Source organism: Simochromis diagramma, unplaced genomic scaffold (assembly GCF_900408965.1).
Source record: "Simochromis diagramma unplaced genomic scaffold, fSimDia1.1 OVJJ01000302.1, whole genome shotgun sequence".
In the NCBI taxonomy this organism is placed as follows: Eukaryota; Metazoa; Chordata; class Actinopteri; order Cichliformes; family Cichlidae; genus Simochromis; species Simochromis diagramma.
In genome coordinates, this window is record NW_024386792.1 from 11597251 (window position 1) to 11618618 (window position 21368).

Genomic DNA, 21368 nt, shown 5'->3' on the forward strand with positions numbered 1-21368 from the left:
AATAAGTGAATACAGAGAGACAGAGCACTGTTTCTCCAGAACTAGCAGTCAATAAATGCATCTATCTATCTATCTACACACACACACACACACACACACACATATGTATAGAGTCTAAAAATATCATAAACTTTGTTAGTATTATTAAATTATTCTTTCATACTTTTTTAAATGACTGTCCAACGGTCCTCTCATTGTACGTTCACTGTATTGTTAGATCTGTGAAGTTTTAATTATTGACGTTTTGTTATTTTTATCATATTTTTCTAGACATCATCTACATCTACAAGATTGTATGTGTTTAGTTATTTCTTACCTATTTCCTTGATTATTTTCTTTACATTCTACGTTTTGCACAGAATTTAGGTCAACAGTAATTTTTCTCCTAAATGTGCTTTTTAAAAAAAATTAGAGTAGAGTTGAGTTGTACCATCACACCCGGTATCTGGGAAACCTTCACTGTCACGTGTCAGTGAGCCATGTGCAGGGAACATGAGATGCACCATCAATATATCAATAAAGAGGGTGTGCAACTGTGTCAAAGCACAACACGGGAATCACGACAGTTTCCACATGGTCAACTGACATTAATGCCATGGAAATGTCTCTCTCTCCCCCCCTCTCTCTCTCTCTCACACACACACACTGTGGTCTTTGATCTCCATTTCATTGGGTGCCAGCAGATCAGATTAATTTTGATAGACATACTAATATTATGACATCTGTGTGACGGCGTGTGTTTGTTGTATTTTTAGTCCATCAGAAGAAAAATAGTTTAGATGTCCTGAACATAATTAATCCCAAATTCAGAATAACATATCTTGTATCTTTGGAAACTCTTAAATCACCTATAAAACTAGTACAGAATTACACTCAGCAGCCACTTTATTAGGTACACCGTGCTAGTACTGTTTTGACCCCCATTTTGCCTTCATACCTGCCTTTATTCTTTGTTGTACATATTGAACACGCTATTAGAGAAATTCCATATTGACATGATAGTATCACACAGTCGCTGCAGATGTGTCAGCTGCACATCCATGATGTGAGCCTTTACAATAAATCCCAGCGGTGTTCCACTGTTATCTGGTGACTCTGTGCAGTGAACTCACTGTCATGTTGAAGAAACAAGTTTGAGATGATTTGAGCTTTGTGACATGATGCACTGACTGATTGACCAACACTGCCATCTAATGGTAATCAAAGGAAGCACAAGGCATTTGAGGAAAAGCAGAAGAGGAAGAGGATACTGAAGACACTGCGCATGTCTATGTGTAAAAATAGTTCAGCGCAAATCCATCTGAATCACCTCAATTGTTCAGTTCCAATTATTTGTCTACTGTATGTACTATTTGTGTATTTGTATGTATGTTGTAATGCGGTCTGTTTTAAGGTGAGAACTAGCATACAGAATTACATTATGTGACTGCATAATGACAATAGAGAATCTGTCTCATAAGGTTTCCTAACTACCTCTGACAACTGACGGCTCTGGCTGCTCATCTTCAAGCTGCAGCTGGGATCTCACAGTGCTTTATCTGACTAGAACCACTGCTGTTAGCTCACAAGTTAGCATATTAAACAATCTGACATATATCAGTGTGGAGCATGTGTTCAGTGCCCTTTAGTGCCAAACCTTGAGTATCCCCCCAAACATTCTGTTTTCTTAGATCAGGAACTAAAATTAAAAATTCATGAGGACAATGCAACAATTTGACAAAAACCAAAATAATTTATTATTTTCAAACCCAGAGGCAATTTGTGGTTACAGTCATAACAGATAACTGATGTGCATTTTACACATAGTGTACACTACCACTATCAACACAATGCTAACACTACACTACCTCTACAACTACATCCATTACTCACTTGAACTACCACTTAAAGTAAGACTATCCATAATATCAAAACATCAGTACATCAAAAGAAAAAAAAGAAAAACAAAACAATACATTTGCACTTGTAGCACCATTCACTGCATTACACTACAGATGAAAAGAATAATTTAAAACTTGTGTGGGCTACTATAACATACTTCACAGGCTCGTGTTTCCATGTGCCTCTCTCTGAAAGCCTGGAAGAGGCAGTTTCTTTCAGGACCACTATAGCTGGCCACTTGTGCAATAATTTGTGCCTAAAGAAATTCTCTGTGTAGCATCATAGCATGGTTCTGAACCATGGTTTTTGTGTTCTGCTTCTGATTTAGGGGAGTTGTTGCACTGTTGCATAAGAAAATGACAGAAAAACAGTACACATATGAATGACAGAGATCTTTTTTAACTTAGAAAGGGACGGGACCGTAGTAGGCGGTGTACGCGGCCACAATGCCGGAAGTGTCGGCCATCTCGTCGCAGGCAACGTTCAGCTCACACACCTCTCTGAGGCTGAAGGGTGGTGGAGAGAAATGGTTTTAGATGGTGCATGTATGTACTGCATTTTACTTATGAATATTGACTTTTGTAGCAAGAAACTGCAAAGTGAAAGAAAACGGCTGTACCTTTCCAGCTGCAGAGGGGAGAGGTTACCAGCTGGAGCGGCTCTTCGGCTTCTCAGAAGAACAGCGGCCAGATCTCTCTTCATCACCACTGGATTGGCTGAAGAGTCAAATATTGCAACTTTAGACTTTTACTTTTTTCACGTTTAAATTCTAAAACTATGCAAAGCTTCTATCAAACAAATCTGCTACCCACCCTCAGAACTGGCTGACTCTGAGGAAGATGAGGATGACGATGATGATGAAGAAGAGTCAGAGCCAGAGTCTGATGCAGAGGAGTCGGACTCAGAGGACTCGGAAGATTCAGAGGACTCTGAAGACTGTGAGGACTCAGAGGATTCAGAGGACTCTGAGGATGATGAATCGGATGCTGAAGAGTCTGAGGAAGAGTCAGATGAGGCGGAATCGGACTCAGAGGAGGAAGAGGAGTCGGAAGCGGAGGAGGAATCAGAAGCGGCAGGGTCAGCAGGTGCAACATCAGCAGCTGTGTCGGCATCGGCAGCTGTGTCGGCATCGGGGTCCACGACAACCTCGGGTTCCACCGCTGATGAAAACAAACAATGGCATACGTTAATCGTACTGTAGGTGCTCACATCGCCCCTAAAAAGGTCGAGAACAATTCTCAGCTTCACAGCATTAACAAGAGTTTGTCCTTACCTCCCATGGACCAGCACACTGAGAGAAGAGCGCAGATGGAGAGGAGAGTTAGAGCCTTCATGATGTCTTGTAGTTAGTGTCTCCTTGTAGACAACTCGATTCTTTTACAGCTTCTTCTTCTTCTTTGCTTTCCTCTGACGGCTTGTTCTGTTTCTTTCTCCCAAGTCGAGGTCAATATATACTGTAGTCCACCTCTCTTGTCAGACCAGACCCACACAATGAGATAATCCTCTGATTGGCTGGGGAATCAAATGTCACCGTTTCCGCTTCCATTTGTCATGAAAACTCACATAAACATCCAAACAGCTCCTGGCACAGAGTCCAAAAACTCATCCAACAGCCACAGCCACAAACATTTCTGGCATTTGACATTACATACAGTACATGGCAACACATGTAAACCTGTGAGTACGAGCATATGTTGACAGAATGATGGATGAATTATTCCCTACACTCTTTGTGGAAGTGCTGTTTTCTCCACAACGTGCGCGTGTGCAAATATGCATTTTTCACATACAAAGAAAAACCTCATCAGAAATAGTTAAAGATAATTTTTGAAGAACTTGAACGACCTGTAGATCAATTTTGAGTTAAATGTCTGAATAGAGATCTCAAAATACTTCCTTTCTCTTGCTTTTGGATAAACTCCACACTATATATATATATTTTTAGTAATATTTTCTCCAACAAAAAATGCAAAATTTTTTTTAAGGCAAAACTAATCATTTTTTATATACTTGTCTTGTTTACCAGTCTTATACATCCCCTTCAAATTCCTTTAAGTCCTGACCCGTCATCGCTGAAGTATAAATAATACAACAAACCCTGAAAGTCCAAACTGGTGCTATTACAAGATTTCTATAAAATATCCTTAACATTTAATTGGATTTTAATCCAGACGACCCACTGCAGGGCTGCCTCTTTAACATCAAGGTTGCCAGGTCTGCCATTGCTGTTATGTTTCTATATTCCTTGCCCCAGATGTGATCTCCCACCCACACAAACCCCAAACTATAGTCTGAGCCTACCACAACCTACTAATCGAGTGACACGGAACAGCAGTGAGCCTCATTATGCGACAGAGCTTAATTAGAGTGTTGCAGAGTCCCACTCAAAACCGCAGTCAAACGCTATTTACAGATCCATCTCGGCCCAGGTCCTGGAGAGATCCAGTGCACGGCTATGGCTTACCAACACCAACCAGCGGCCCAATGCACAGTGTCAGTCAGCGTATTTCAGCATATAGAGAGATAAATTTAGACAACCCCCATGTGTTGGACGCACAGCGTTATGCACGCGGGTTTGGATGCAGTTTTCTGTTTGTGCGATATATTCGAGTGCGGCTTTGGTGGCTTGTATATTTTTAAAAAAGGTATTGGAGTTTGCAGCTTTGACCTAAACCATATTGCATCTTAAATACTGTGTAGATAACCAAACTTTCACACACACATGTCACTTGACTCGTGTATATACATATTTATCTCAAAGAGCCCCGAATGGCTTCATTTGTCATGTAGTGAGCCAGATCCAGTGGTGCAGAGTGACCTTGTTGTCCTTTGTGCTTCGTAGTCTAGCGTTATTCCTGGTGTCTAGGATTTGTTTTGGACTTCATGCCATGTAATTTCAGTGTCTCGTCCAGTGTCCATTTTTGTGGATTTTTGTGGATTTAGTACTCGGGGGACACAGTTGGAGAAAACAATTGTGATAACATCCCCGAGGAGGCAGGAAATGCAGCAGACACAGTTCCTCGTTGCTGCCGCATCCTGGCTTTTAATTAATATCATGTAGACATCAAGTAACGCTCTCAGTTTTTCACAGTTGTCCCAGCTCTTGTGCATCTAGCAGATTTAAATACAACTAAAACATGTGATAGCGACTGTACTGTGTATGATCACAGCAGTCAAGTCATATCAGTGATGAGCATCTTTTTCTAAAGCAGATGATGTAATATCCTCACAAGTCAAATGTCATCATTTTTCCCTTTTTTCATATTTTTCTTTAATTTAAGAACTTCCTACATATGTATTTTTAAATCACATCCCCTGAGATACATAATGTTTCAGGGAATGATTTCGGCATTCCAAAGATTTTTTCATTCAGTTTTCATGCTCCGAGCTACTGGAACAATCTATCAAATGATCTGAGGCCGAACTATGAAGCACTTCCTCACCCTGGCTTTTGATTACATTGTCTTATCACTAAAATTTAATTTAGTAAATGATCCAATACGTTGTTGTTGTTGGAACTTTTTTGATAAATCCAATGATTTTTCTCTGTTCCATTGTACTTTTCCATTGTCTATTTGCACATGTATGATTATCAGTATATTTAGTCATGTCATAACCAGTAAAAATACAAAAAAAAACTTACAAAGAAACTCTTTTGAGAAAACGACATAGAGCATATGCTGTTGCATATTGACTTTATCGCAAACACATTTTACTGCTAGTAGTTAGCAGTGAATTACAATATCAACAAACAACTAAAAGAAAAGTCAAAGAAACAATAGTTGAATTACAAAGTGATTCATTAAGTATGTAAATAGTAATAAGCAATAAGTATTAAGTAAAAAAAAAAAAGGTAAATTAATTTTCAGCCTGTGGGGCTAAATTTAAAAACAAAACAAATTTAAAAAAGCACAAAGATCTCAATCAGAAAATGACCTCTTCACATTTGGTTTGAAGATATGCTCTCATGTAGAGAAATAAATTCGTGAGAAGTTATCATTTCCCTTTTTTAAGCAGGGACAATTTCTCGTTATTGTCAATTTGCTGAAATTTTGTTTCACTTTTTAAAGGAAAATATCTCTAACTACAAGACGATCAGTTTTTGTTCTTGTAAATACTCCCACGACACTTCAGTGGGGTTGAAATCTGGAATTTATTTTCTTGGCTAACCATCATTTGCTTCTCTTTGAGCTTTGTGTAGTTTACACAGAATCAGTATCTAGTAAAGACGTCTATATCCATCAGACAGATGGCCTCATGGGTGATGGATAAGCAGAGCCATTCTTACTGGAACTCTTATCCATACCAGCTTTATTCCTGTTGCATGATGCACATGCCTCATATCTTTGCAACAAACAACTTTCAAATGACCAGTTAGAGGACTGTATTCAGCATTTTTTTAAAACCATTACCTCAGGCTGCGTGTGGAAGCTCGGAGAAAAGCATGACATTTCCTTTTGTTCGTGTTGTGTCTGCAGTAAGGTACCTAAAATACCCATAATATATTTCAGCAACATTTAAATATTACAGTGTAACATCTGAAAAGAGTGAGAAACTGTCGGGCACGGTGCTGTTATACAACAGTGTTACCTCAAGAGCCAGTTCTAGCTGTTCCTTTAGTATATTAAACAACAAACAATTAACAGTAACAATTATCCAGCTTAAATAAAAGCAAAACAAGTTTTTTGATTTTTAGCAGTTAAATTTTAGTTGTGCTTAGACACAAAATTTAAACTTACATTATAATACTGGACATGGATTTATAATGAAGCAGCTATGTTATTACATCCATCCATCCATCCATCATTTTCTGCCACTTATGGGAGTTTGGCTTGGGGGGGTGGGGGGGTGGGGGCAGCAGTCTAAACAGAGGCCTTCTTTCTCCCCTGTCACCTCCTCAAACTCTCATGGGAGAACAGTGAGGCATTCCCAAGCTAGCTGTAAAGATATAGAGATATATCTTGCCTGCATTTATTGGGTTTCTCTTCCTATTTGGACATGGCTGAAAAACCTTAAACATGAGCAATGCTGCGGGAAGTACAGAACAGTAACCCCTGCAAATGCAAAAAAACAGATAAATGTATTTTAAATTTCAAAAATGATTCATGTCATTATTTAGGGTTAGGCTTAGGTTTTGGTTAGCTGCACACACATAGGTTATTGTGTGTGTATGTACATCTTGACTGCTGTGTCTAAAGAAACCTCGTAGTTGAAAGACTGGTATACTTTTTAAGTGTTTCATAATCAATTTGCTCACCTGTGTTTCTGCCTCACATGTGTTGCACTAAGCGTGCGCGCACAAACACTCATATATTCAGCACCCCCAGTTTCAAGCCCCTTCAAACAGTTCTGCCCAGGAGATAATCCTGCAGGCATCTTAGATGCTAAAATGCCTCAGCTTCCTTCGTTTGATGTGGAGAAGAAGTGTCTCTATTCTGAGGCGCTACTGACTGAGCACCTCACCCTATGTCTAACAGATGGCCTGAAACCTTTTGAGGGAAGCTTGTTTCTGCTACCTGTATCTGTGATCTCATTCTTTCTGGCATACAGTGCTTGTTTCCATAACTAAGGGTACGAACATAGATCAACTGCTAAGTCATCAGCTTTCCTTTCATGCTCAGCTCGCTTTTCACCATAACAGATGGCAGTACTTGCATCACTGCTGACGCTGCAACTATCTGAATGTCAATCTCCAGATCCCTTGTTTCCTCCCTCATGAACAACCACCTGAGACACTTGCACTCTTTCACTTTAGGCAGCAATTTATTCCCCACCCAAAGTGGATTCTTCACCGTGTTTGGGGGGAGAACTATGGCCTTAGATTGCTTCACACTTGGCTGTAAAGTGCCCCAGTGCAAAATGAGATCCTGAGACCACATCCATCTCAGCTACACCTAGAAATTCTTTTCTAGGTAGTAGTCCAGCTGCCATCATGAATGAGTTTAATTTATTGTTAGCAATAAAAACTAAATTCCCCCTACAGCAGATAGCCTGCAACAACAGGCCTGATACTTCCAAAGCATCCAAAACAGCCTGTTGGAAAACCCCAATATTACTACTGAACCTGAAGGTCGACTAACGCACACACACTCTCCTCTCTCATGTCTACAAGGGGAGGCTGAGGCTTCCAAGGGAGGGTGAGAAGTGTGATCTCCCTGAACTTTGTACACACCTTCTTAAAAATAGGGGCCACCACCAATCCAAGGGCAAAGGGACTCTAGGTCTTAGGGCCCCTGTCACCAGAGTTTATATAAAACTCAGTGACCCCAGCCAGTCATACCCCTTGTCTCCATACCCTGCTTCCTGTATGGAAGGTGTGCCAGTGGGATTGAGGATTGAGGGATTTTTCCACCACCTGACTGTATCCTCAGTTAAGGTTGACAGCAGTCTGCCCCCTCTGCATACAGAGTGGGTGGGAAGATGCTTTCCCCTTCACTGACTAAAAATTTGTAAGAGTTGTGCAGAGGATGGAGCTTTTATTTCCTGGCATCACGAAACTTCAGCAACTGCCAGAGTAGGGCTCTGTTTGATCTCAAGGTGCCTGTCAGCTACATCAGCCTCCCTGGGAGTGGTGTTGGACATCTCATGGACTTCTAGTACATCCTCACTGCACATTTTGGCACACGAGGTCTGTATGGCGCTGAAGCCGGTCCTCTTTCTCGTCACCTGATCCATCAAACCACCACAAGACACTTGTGTGACGTCATGTTTCGACAAACAGAAGGTTTTTTGTGGCATTCAGGAGGAAGAACAAAAAAAATGTATTAGGTTGAGCTCTCCTGCAGGAAGCTGTAATAATACATTATAGCTATCTACATTTTTTCTGCATGTTTAGATGCCATCTGCATCTTTCAAAATAAAGGCTATTTTTGTAAATTGGATGGATGGGTCTTCACACTTACCACAAAACCTTTCATCAAGCCAGCAAAACACATTTCCTAAAAAAAAAACCCATCGATATTAAACTGCTGCCCCCCACCACCCCACTACACACACACACACACACACACACACACTACTACTACTACACAACATCACACACATACCATCTATTTAATAAGCATATGAAGCTACAACTTCATACTGATAATAAAAATGAAAAACACTTGTGGCTTTTGCTTTTTTGTGTGCTGCACAAAGTAAGGGAGTAATAAAAGTTTTGTTATACATGCAGTAAACACACATACACACAGTAATCTAAATCTGTAAAGTACATCGATGTGGTTTCAGAGCATTGCACACTATAAATATATGGAGGGAAAGTCTTTTTCTTTCTGCCCTGTGTACAGGAGCTGCATGCAAAAAGATCTTTTGTTGAAAGGGTTGGTGTAATAAGCAAATGCTTCAGCCAGTACCTTTTGATTAGCCTTGTCTCATGCGTTCTTGCTTTGTGGTAGATCTTTGTTCTGTATTCATTGAGATATTTGAATGCTAATCAATAAAATCAAAATCAAATCAAAAAATGTGCAGTAAAGAATTTTTGTTTTCTGTCAAATACATTACCACTTCTTTTCGGAAGAATAAACAAACAGCATCATGTGACATTTTATGCCTTTTTTCTGAAAAACTGGGGAACACCAGTTACACACTTGGCTAAAGACGGTTACCTACAGTATACTTATTGCTTACTTATTAGAGACTTGTCTTACTGCGAGGCCAGTTTTAGATGCAGATTTATGAGGTTTGCTTTGGGCTGTAAGAGCCAAGTTACTGCTTAGTTTAGCCCAACAGGACCGTGAGAGCCAGAGAACAGAGAGGATCATGTTTGGGTTCAGCAGCAGGAGGAAGAGATTGTTGTTTCACATGTCAGATGTCATGAAAGATGGCCCTGAGGCTTATACCATCAATCCCACAAGCTCATGAGCTCGCTCATGAATCTAATACCTACAATAGAGCAAACTACAGAATCAAGCAGCTGAAGCTGTGGCCTTATCTTGTCCATGATCACCAGCTACAGTAATATAGGTGGTGTCATTTTTTTTTTTTTAAGAGTTTCTATAACCAGTGGATTCAACTCAGGTCAGTGATATTTATGAAGCACCAATTCAGTAATATTAGAGAGAAAACCACAATAATCATATAATCAGTTGTAAGCAAAATTTGCCAACAGTGGGAAGGAAAAACTCCCTTCGGGAATGGGAGGCAGAGCCTTCAGCTTTCAGGCCCCTCTTCTGTGAAACCATCTCCCAGGTTGGATGTGGGAGACAGCCACCCTCTTTACTTTTAAAATTACGTTTAAAACTTTACTTTTTGATAAAGCTTATAGTTTGGGCTGGATCAGGGTATCCTGATCCTCCCTTAGTTATGCTGTAATAGGTTTAGGCTGCTGGGGTAATCCCATGATTATTTCTTTTTCAGTCAATTTATACACCACACTGTATTTAATCATTAGTAATTATTAATACCTGCCCCCCTCCCACAGTGTGTCCTTTGTCCTGTCTTCTTCCTGTCGGAGTTTGCTTCCAGCAAAAATGGACATTTTCCTTCCCACAGTCACTTAGGCTACGTCCACACTAGCCCGGATAGATTTGAAAACGGTGTTTTCGTCTGAAAACGCTTCGCGTCCACACTAGCGTTTTCAGTCGTTTTTACAGAGCTGTGCGTCCACATTGAAAAGGCCCAAAACGCTTACGTTCCAGTACTGCGCATGCATGAAACGCAAGAAGATTCGGCCTCCCTCATTTCTGTCTGCCGTTTATTTACTTTCCGGTTCGTTGAAACGTTGCGGCAAAATGTCCAGGAAAAGCACCGAGATATTTAAATGGACTAACAATGAGTGTGGACGTAGCCTTAGTGCTTGCTCATTGGGGGTTGAATAATTGTTGGGGTTCTCTCTGTATTATTGTAAGGCTGTTGTTATTATTTGGTGTTATTTAAATAAAATTGAATTGAACTGAAATTTCAGGAAGCTTTAAGAACATAAAAATGAATAACAATAGTCCATCCATAAAGTAATACATTAGACTGTTTCTAATTTTACAAATAAACACAGCACAAATGAAAGAAAACACTTCTACATATTTAATGTGCACACTGAAGGACACATTCAATTAAAATTAATTCAGTTTTATCACAACAACAGTAGCCTCAAGGTGCTTCATATTGTAAAGATGTTACAATAATTCGAGAAAAAAGAGCTCCTCATATAGGAGCTCCTAGGAGCAAGCACTTTGGCAACATTGGAAAGGAAAAACTCCCTTTTAACAGGAAGAAACCTAAAGCAGAACCAGGCTCATGGACAGGAGGCCATCTGCCACGACTGGTTGGGAGTGAGTTTTGTTGAGCAGAACATCTGCAGTTGGCATGGCTGCAGTCTGTCTGCTGCACTGAAGACGTATAAGGTAAAGAGCAACAGAAACTACATGTACTTAAACTCTATGCTCTGAGGAAAACAAAGCAAATAACAGTTTTTGCTTGTTTTTAAGAGGAAATGATGGAATTATTTATTATGTGTTTTTTTTCTTCCCATACCCATACTCTCCAAATGTTCGTCAGCTTGTCCCACCTGCATCCAGAACTAAATTACCAAATTATTAAAATTAACAGCCTCCAAAGTTTCAATTTAAAAACAGCCTTAGCAGAATTTCTAAGAAAATCATCTGTAAACCACAGGAGGCCATGCGATTCTGTATTAAATCATGTGTTCTTTGTATTTTGATGTGATGACAGCAGAGATGGGCAGTAACGCGTTACCTGTAATCTGATTACTTTTTTCAAGTAACGAGTAAAGTAAGGGATTACTATTGCAAAAACGGTAATTAGATTACCGTTACTTTCCCATAGGAACGCTGGGTTACTGCGTTACTAAAACCGTGATTTTTTTGCTAGAATGTCTCACGACAGTGACAACAGCTGTGTGCAGATCAACAATGGATCACATATCAATTGTGGGAGAGAGTATGAGCGTGCAGCGTTTAAAGCGTGGAAGTACTGACCTTACTTTGAGTTTGATTCCATAAAAAGTGACAAAAACATTAGCGTCCATCGTGCGTGGGAAGAAAACGTCTTTTTACAGCGAAAAAACCCCCTAAACTTCCAAGCAAGCACCGAGTGCGCCATGACGTAATGGGAAACTCACAGAGAAACTCGCGGATTCTTCCACTGACCGCTGCGGCACACCTGCACCAGGGTAAACCTCCGCCTACCGCAGTTCTGCTTTACAGGTGAAAATAGAGCAACAGGACCGCTGAGTCTTTGACTTTATTTATTTTCTGCTGTGTTTTACTTGCATCTATTTGAAAGAGTGAGTGTAAACACAAAAAATATTTTATTTTATGTGCTGGAATGTGCAGAAAATAGGTTTAAATGTTAAACTAATTTATTCAAGTCAGAGAATGTTGCATATAATTAAATTTTTTGCTTGATGCATAAAGTTAAAAGATTAAAACTGATAAAACAAGTTAAAAAAAGAGACTTTTCCATTTGATTACATTTTGTATGATGGATTATGTAGAAAAAGTAGAATTGGGCTGAAAGATCTATCGCCTTATCACCTCTTCAGGTTGTAAATCGTGTTTTTAAAAAGTAACTAAGTAACTAAGTAATTAATTACTTTTGAAAATAAGTAATCAGTAAAGTAACGGGATTACTTTTTTGGGGAGGTAATCAGTAATTAGTTACTGATTACTTTTTTCAAGTAACTTGACCAACACTGGATGACAGAAGGAACCTTGATTAAAAATGACAGTAACATAAACACAATAAACAAGACAAATGCAAATAAAATCATACTTTAATTTCTGGTGATACAACATCTTGTTGTTTATTTAAGAGGAGCACGAGAGGGGCAGCAATATTTAATATCAGACGTAAGGAAATGTGAACCCTACAGAGGCTTTAACTTACAATTTGCCCTTTTGATGAAAACGCTGTCATGTCTGTCCGCCCCCAGCACTTTATGTAACACTGCCTCATCTGTCAGCCGTCTCACTTGTAGCCGTAAACAAACTCAGATGGCGGGGGACACATACTGTATATTCCATCTGGTCTTGGAGAAATGTTCACCTGCCAGGCTTTCCCGATTCCGCCGGATGTATCCGCTTGGCAGCGCAGCACCACTAATTATACTGATCCCAGTCTGGGCCTTGAAATTCCCTTCTTGCTTGAGAGAATATTTTTGGGACCAGCCCAAACTTTTTTCACTCTTGATGTCTACAGCCCATCTGTTGTTCTTTTATAGAACTTTTACAGCCTCTGTAGCTAAATATGCTCCGTTTTTTAGATCCTGATATGTCTTGGAGTGAAACTTTACATTAATCTTGAATTAGATGCCCCGCTTTAGGGCTGTGTGTGAATTTCATGTTAGTTTATATTGTACAGATGGTGTTTTTCACTTTATTTGAACACTATTCCCCAGAATGAATCATTCGAGAAACTACCACTTACTACAGTGCTTCCATCCACATCTTCCCAGCATGCTTTCTGTCAGTCTCTCTGAGGTTGGTGTGTTGTGGCTCTGACAATAACATTAGTGGACAAGACTAACAAACTCCGCCAGATCACTGTGACTTGCGGCCAGTGACTTGTGGTCAACTAACCAGACTGCAGACGGACTCACACTCGTGTAAACAGGCAAAACATAACAAATACTGGAAAATAAATAAGGACACATAATATACTTATGGACACTCATAAATATAAACAATTCCCTGTCTGCTCAAAGGGTATAAGTCCTATGAGAAAAGAGACATCAATCTAGTTTTTTCATTCAAATTTTCTCATTTTATTTTGTAAATAAGAAGCTCATTTTCATTTTCTTCTTGAGTCCTACAGCTCTGTTTTGGGCTTTTCTTCAGCCTCTTTCATCCCCTGAAAAAAAATAAATAAATAAAAGTGCAATAAGTGAAATACAGAAGACAGCTTATCAATTCAGCATTATTCAGAGGAAAGTTCAAAGTTTTCTCTTCAAAGTCTTGCAATTCATGAATAAACTACAATCATGGCAGCTACACGGATGCATTATGAGCACTTTCATTTACGCTGGCCACATCTGTTTGTTTTTTTTAAAGTAATTTAATCCTGAACATTATAAATGTATTCATCTTTTAGCATTTTAGAAGACAGCGTCTGGGGGAAGCAACATATTTATAAGCTAAATGGATTCCTTTATTCAAGTAAATATGTGATTGAACCATTTATAAAAGGAAGATGAGAGTCAAAGCTTTTCCTTTTAAAGTATATCTGCAGCTGAGAGCTTAAAAAAAGCCCACCAGAAACTGAACGCAAAATAAAAAGCAAGCAAATAGCAGTGCCAGGTTTTCTTTCTGTCTTAATACATCTTTTGATGACACATTATTTTGGATTAGACTATAACAACTATAATCTGAAGTAGAGAAAGAAGCATTAACTCATCGATTGGTTCATCAGCAATTGTGCTCTCTAAAAGATTATTATGATTAAACCTTTAAGCAGATTATGCTTTCTTGTGTTTTGCTGTTAATTTTGCTTTTTTTTTTTTTAGGGCTGATTCATTTAATGAATATGATGTCAGTTGAATTCAGATTTCTAATGCCACAGTTTAGTGATGTGGAAACTCACAGCCAGCTGGAGCTCTGTGGGGTGTAACAGAGCAAACTGGTATACACAGAGGGGGGTTTCCTGTCTTTTGTGTGGCTCATATATGGAAGATGGCTCATGGTACATTACTAGTGTGGCCTAATGCAATTGCAATTTTTCCTGGAGGATACTGACCTTTGTTTGTTCAAGAGAATGATCATTTTGCCATAATAAATTAAAATCTTCAAACTGGATTTGTATACACCGCAACCATAGATGTGTTCGGTCAAGAGCAGTGACTAAGCTTTAGTAACAACTGCTCACCTTCAGTTCTCCTCGTAAGAAAGACTCACAGAACTCCCGCACTCGCTCTGTAGAAATTTCTCCTTCCGGTAGAAGCCACTTCGTGTCAGAGTTACCATCGTAGATGCCAACTCGTGGGAGGTCCTTCGGCTTGAGGCCAAAGTACTCGAGTGGCTTTAAGTTGGACTTCAGCGCTCCATTAAGCAGCACGAACAAGAACTGGAACACAGGCGGTTCATTTTACATAATTAGATTAGATCAAGTTATTTGATTTTTGGCAGAATGTAATTAAAGAATTTTGTATCCCTGTCTATACTTTCGTTGGCCAGATTGAATAAGTTCTACTTGGTCCAAAGTCTTGCGTGTCAGCTTAATTGCTTATTCAAAAAGGGTCTGTAAGTGTAGATGTGAGATGGATAAAAGGATGTAGAATAAAGTGCTGTATGAAGGGTGCACGTGGTTTGCAGTCTAATGATCAACTAGTATAGAAACAGGCCACACAGTTTTGTGTGTTCCACCACAGCGCATTTTAAACCAAACAATCAAGATGTGACTGAAGTGCAGACTCTGAGCTTTAGTTTAAGAGGTTTAACAAAAGTATTTCATTTACTGTTTAGGATTTAGTAATTGGACAAATTAACACGATTTTATATTAAAGTTGTTGGTTAGCACTGAGGCCTCACAACAAGCAGTTTCCAAGTTCCCACCTGTGTGGTGTTTGCATGTTCTCCCTGTGTTTGGTTTCCTCTCACTGTATGGGATTAGACTAATAGGGGATTCTGAATTGACCGCATGCGTGAATGGTTGTCTGTCTATATGTTAGCCCTGCGATAGATCGGTGACCTGTCCAAGATGTAACCTGCCTCTCACCTAAAGGCAGGAAATTGATATTTAAACCTCATAAATTCATATTTATTCCTGCCATGAGCTGCAGACACCTCACTGTCTTCAGTAACTGAACAGGAATGCCTATTGGATTCAGATCAGGTGACTGACTTGGCATGAGCAACGCACACCTAAGCCAGTTCCATTAGTAGCCATAATGCCATAACATTGCCATGTTTGACTTGATAACGCGTTATGCTCTTATGCTTACCCAGTTACCTTGAAATTAAAGCGAGAATTAAAGACTGTCTAAAAATGAAAGTAATTCCTAAACAGTCAATACTTTTTTTGTTAAACCTCTTTAATTAAAGCTGAAAGTCTGCACTTCAGTCACTTATGGATTGTTTGATTTTCAATCCACTATGATGATGTACTGAAGCAAAAAAGCCAAACCTTATTGTATTCTCATGAGCCCTTTCTATTTCCACACTCCAGTGTGAAGCTGATCGATGCATATAACACTCAGATTTATTCAAAGCTGCTCTTCTACACCTGAATTACACTAAGGAATATTCTCACTTTGCCTGTGTACTCGGGTGCCAGGGCTCCCAGTCGCTCCTTGAGCTCAACAAAATCTTTGCTCCCCCTGTTGGCAAGGAGCAGGAGATGTGTCTTCACCTCTGAATTGAACAGACCCACTGCTGTCTGAGAGGAACAGAAGAGAAAAGAGAGCGATGAGGACATAGAAAAGAGTGGGGTTCAAAATGTGAGAAATAAAATTCTAACAATCCACCTTTTTCCGGGGATTTTGTGTGATGGATCTTTGCTTTTTATTCATTAATTTTTCAATTAATTAAAAGTATTTGAAATGTTAACTTAACAGATAATATTAGACAGAAGGAGAGGACTGTGAAGAAGACATGAGTGGGACCTACCACTTGGCTGTACTCTGTGATGTATCGGATCTCGTTCACAGAAATAAAGTTTACAAGACCGTCAGCTTTTAAGTCCTTGGCCTCAGAAAGATCAATGTTCTCCTGGTGGTTATCTGCCTGCAAGCATCACACACAGCATCACCATCGCATTCATGAAAACAGACATCGCACATCGTTTATTACTGAAAATATGTGCAGTACTTTTCTGAAGAGAGTGATGGCATCCGAGGAGAGGTTGTACTCAGCCCACACCTCCTTCACGGAGCAAATGGCTGCGGGGACAGAGCTGACTTGCTTCACAGCCTCCACCAGTTCTTTATAGCCATAACTCTCCTCTCCCTGGAACAAAGAGGGAGACCGTTTCAACCTCCTCTCATAACTTACCATGTAAATTCATTTTTTTTCCCTTCTTTTTCTCCCCCTCACTATTTGTTTGTTACTGTTTGTCCTATCTTATGTAAAATTTGAGCGAGAACACCAGTGTCTCCAGGGGGACACTAGAAACCCTCAACAATTTGGAAAGTGCAGCTGCCAGGGAGAAAAGACAGATGAGGCTGACTCAAAGGAAGGTGAATCATGTCTATTTCTGAGAGTCTGTTGCATGAGCTCTGGCAGTCCGTTTTCTCATTTCGCAGCCTGTAATATGTGTTCATTCTCAGTGAGTCACAGCACCAATATTTTTGTCTCTTATTGCCTTCAGCATCATGGTCCGGCTATGAACTATCCTTGTGTGCTCTCTGTCTTTCTCCTCCACTATCCTCTCTTGAACCTTCCCCTCGTCTCTGCACTTGTTTATGAGAGGAGCAATGGAGCCAATCCCACAGATCTTCAGATGCCTATGTATTTCCTGTCAAGTCTGCCATCTTCCCCCGCACACAAAGTCTGGCCAAAGAGCTCGCCACCGTGGGACAGCCAGCCACCCTGTGTCCTCACAGCACCAGCACTGCCAAAGGTGTGGCCACGGGAAGCAGATCCTTTTTTCAAAACGTATTCGTGACAGCAGCATCACCGAGGCCGGGGTGCAAACAAAGGCTGTATTTCTGGAGACCTCACGGTCTCACTCTCAGCTAATTTGTCTCATCGTGTCTGGGTTTCCACATGCATGTTAACATAATAAACTAAGCCGCAAAACAGCTACTGTGGGCTTTGCTTTTAAAAAAAAATCCCCAAACTTATCTGAGCCTATGATTGAGACCTTTTTTTATTCACATGCAATTTTCTTGTCTGACCTCCAGGAATCCGATGACCACCACTTCAGCAGAGTCGATGAAGGCTTCAACATCTTTGGTGTTATTCAGTCCAGGAAGGGCGCTGTCTGAGGCAGGAAGACAGGAGACACACTAAACACTCAACTGTGCAGAGAGATTTTACTTCCTTTTTTCAGTGTCTCAATAAGACCAGGAAACAAAGTCTGCACTCACTTAGTGACACACACATATATGCAGTATATAGGACAGGGGTCTCCAATTCCAGGCCTCGAGGGCCGGTGTCCTGTAGGTTTTAGATGTGTCCTTGGTCCAACACAGCTGATTCAAACGGCTAAATGACCTCCTCAACATGTCCTGAAGTTCTCCAGAGGCCTGGTAACGAACTAATCATGTGACTCAGGTGTGTTGACCCACAGTTAGATCTAAAACCTGCAGGACACCGGCCCTCGAGGCCTGGAGTTGGAGACCGCCGATATAGGATGTCAGTGCTTATCGTGTATACTATAAAGAAAAATGTCCTTACAGCAGGGGTGTCGGACTCCAGGCCTCGAGGGCCGGTGTCCTGCAGGTTTTAGATCTCACCCTGGGTCAACACACCTGAATAAAATGATTAGTTCATTACCAGGCCTCTGCAGAACTTCAAGACATGTTGAGGAGGTAATTTAGCCATTTAAATCAGCTGTGTTGGATCAAGGACACATCTAAAACCTGCAGGTCACCGGCCCTCGAGGCCTGGAGTTCGACACATGTGCCTTACAGGCTTGTGTCATCTCTAGTAGGACTGTCGAAGGCCATAGTGGTTGACCTTAAACCTGCTGACTGCACTACCACGACTGCTAGTCTTGAAGGCATGCTACTAGCACAGCTAATACATAATAATATAAATGGCTGATATCAAAATGTATAGAATGAAAGTCCTGGACTTTCCTTCTTATTGGTAGTTGATCAATATTCCAAATTGGAAACAATAAATCTGCGTCTGCATGAGGATTATAAGAAAAAAACAAGGCACCAAAAAGGAGTCTTGTCGATGGAAACTGATTTTGCTTTGTGCTAGATTTTAGGAGGCACAAGGAATTTTAGTAATTGAGTCTCAGAGAGTTAAAAAAAAAAAAAACATAATAAATTGAGTCTTCATCATAATACTTTTACTTCTACTAAAGACTTTGTAAAGTATTTTTGTATTTGAAGTTTAACCTATTCAATAAATCTTTGTGGATTTATTAACTGCTATAGAATGTGACCTATTTGTTTACAATGAAATGCAATTTTATGTGTTACTAAAATGCAAAGAAACAACACTTTGTACAGTTTGATCTGATCTTTTCAGTGATGGGCTATTTTTAGGGTCGGTTTAACCCAGAAGATGGCATCTGACACAAAAGAATTAGAGAAGTGACATAGCATATTTTTTAACCCTTTAAACCCCAAATCATCAAATAATTCAAGAAAAGTCAAGTTTTTTTTAAAATGTAGAGGTTATTGAACCTTCTGATGAAATAAAATAAATGAAATAGTACTTTGTATATAAGAGTTTAAATTTTTCTCATATTTGCTACATCTGAGTTTTTTTTTCTTCAATGTAATGCTTAAAAATGTATCGTGCCAGTTTTACTTTTTTTTTCCACGGGAAATCAGAGTGATGATGCTAAAGTCTCAAAAAACGAACCCAAACTGTTAAAATATGATCACTTACAAGGATACAAGGATAAATACATGAGTATCTGTAATTGTTATGATTCTTTCTTAACATTTTATGAAAAAGTGTCCCAGTTTTAACTACTTTCACCCTTGTAGACGCCTTTCTCTCTCACAAGCGAGATCCCCATCACTGGGAAGTCAGGAAATCACCAAAATGAGCTGGAAAGTTTTTTTAGGAAACGGGAATTTATTTATTTTTTTCTTTAACTGGGTAAACCATTCATAAAACATACAGGTCTTCTAGTCTGGAGCACAGTTGTGAAAGAGTAGCTCAAACGTGTACAGGACATCAGTAAATCTGCAACACTGTTATGAATTTAGAGGAAGACATTCCCATTGCAATATTTGACATTTAGAGCAGTGACGAGAACTAAAGAGAGTCAAGAGAATTCTTAAAGAGTTTACCTTTTTCTGCAGCGATTACAGAAGACACTAGGAGGCAGAGAAACAGGGCGCCCGGCATGTTTTTGGGTGATTCAACTCACACGGGTAAGGTGGGTGATCAAGGAGCGAACCAAGGAGAGTGTAGGAGAACCTGTAGCTGTTTGACTCTTTAAAAAGAGCTTTGTCACCTCTGCTCTGTCTCTGATGGTCGCCACATGGCAGCCCAGTGTGGCCACTGTGACTTCTCTGGGTTGTGATTGGAAGTTTTATGGGAATCAGCCAGGTGCTCCTGATAAGTTTGGCGGGTGGCTTTTGAGTTACGTGTCATTCAGTGAAAGGTGTGTGAGTGTGTGTGTGTGAGAGAGAGAGAGAGAGAGAGACGTTTGTGCTACATCACCCACATCACCCTTTCTTGTGTCTTGACCTGTGTTTAGCAGCAGCCTTTAACCACTCCACCCTTCACATGTAAGTATCATCTACACCTGCTGTGTGTATGAAAATATAACAGTTTGGTTAGTGCTTATAATTTAACCAGGGAGGCTGCAAATAGTGTGTATGCAGGCCTGTGTGAGCAGGAGAGGTTCAGAGAACCGGCGGCAGTTTGGATGAATAGCCACAGGAGGGACACAACTCCTACTTGTTAATGGATCATGAAGACGGCAGTTTTGGCCTCATACTTTTGGGGGTATTTGAAAAACACTGAAATCAGGCATTTTGTTAACCATTAATATAAAGAAGAACAAATTTTCTTTTCTAATTTTAACTCTTTTTTTTTTAAGTTACTTTAAAAACACACTTTAAAGACAGCAAGGATTTGTCATAATCTCTAAAACTCACAGAGCATTAGAAAGTTAAGGAAATCCTACAAGGGTACTTCTGCTGCATGAAGAAACCAGTCACCACTAATCCATGAGAAGCAAAGTAGGTGCACTAAATAAGGAAGTGCTTTGATGATTGTCATTAAAATTCAAAATTTGAAAACTCAAATTCAAATTCAAAATACATAAAAACACATGAAGCGTTTTGTCACCTTAAAAAAACAAAAAGGCCCACATTGCCAGAGCAGCTCAACCAACCTCAGAAATGCTGCTTCACATTTGATGTTAAACCAAAATCAAAATACTTCTGACGGACAGATTTATTCATAACAGCACCAAAGCTATTATCTAACAAAACAAAGAAAGCATGATTTATATGACGCTTGACATTTCAACAAGTGGCTTTGTTCCTCTAAAGAGAAATCTGCCAAAAATTGCATGAATGCTACAGTTTGGTTGACCGCGAGGGGGGAAAAAACTCAAAACCCCAAAATACGATGAACTCTTGAGGAACAGAGTTTGGCAGGTTTAGGCTGAACCCTATAAACTTCCTCTTTTTGCTTCAATATTACGTGAACACATTTAAGTCTAAAAATATTAAATCTAAAAGGTTTCTTCTAACTGGGAACCCAACACATTCCTGCTGAAACTTTGTGTTCTCCTAAAAGCGTTTTCTAAAAGTTCAAATTTAGTCAGACAGTTGCCGTTTAAGGCGCCAAAAATTAATCTTAAAAAAGCAACAAAGAATCAAACATGTAAGCTGAAAGCTAAATGCCCAAAAAGTCAGATCAGAGAATCAGAAAATATTAACAAAGTAG

The 21368-nt window shown here is 39.7% G+C and overlaps 2 protein-coding genes across 4 annotated transcripts; both read right to left on the bottom strand.

Moving 5' to 3' along the window:
* Nucleotides 1–1712: 1712 nt before the first annotated feature.
* bglapl (bone gamma-carboxyglutamate (gla) protein, like) lies at nucleotides 1713–3318 on the bottom strand. The gene is made up of 4 exons (XM_040024477.1): nucleotides 3155–3318; nucleotides 2694–3041; nucleotides 2501–2597; nucleotides 1713–2387 (listed from the first exon to the last, which is right to left on the bottom strand). Exons 1-4 carry the CDS (start codon nucleotides 3213–3215, stop codon nucleotides 2285–2287), a joined length of 609 nt encoding a protein of 202 aa, XP_039880411.1. The 5' UTR covers nucleotides 3216–3318; the 3' UTR covers nucleotides 1713–2284.
* Nucleotides 3319–13611: 10293 nt separating this feature from the next.
* Nucleotides 13612–19959, bottom strand: LOC120729068 (endoplasmic reticulum resident protein 27). 3 transcript variants are annotated; one of them, XM_040024478.1, is made up of 7 exons: nucleotides 19754–19959; nucleotides 17669–17754; nucleotides 16641–16778; nucleotides 16440–16556; nucleotides 16084–16209; nucleotides 14701–14898; nucleotides 13612–13689 (listed from the first exon to the last, which is right to left on the bottom strand). In XM_040024478.1, exons 1-7 carry the CDS (start codon nucleotides 19809–19811, stop codon nucleotides 13648–13650), a joined length of 765 nt encoding a protein of 254 aa, XP_039880412.1. In that variant the 5' UTR covers nucleotides 19812–19959; the 3' UTR covers nucleotides 13612–13647. The 3 variants fall into 3 exon arrangements, with proteins under 3 accessions (XP_039880412.1, XP_039880414.1, XP_039880413.1); XM_040024480.1 differs by lacking the exon at nucleotides 19754–19959 and adding an exon at nucleotides 17861–17954; XM_040024479.1 differs by lacking the exon at nucleotides 19754–19959 and adding an exon at nucleotides 17846–17907.
* Between the last annotated feature and the right edge of the window lie 1409 nt (nucleotides 19960–21368).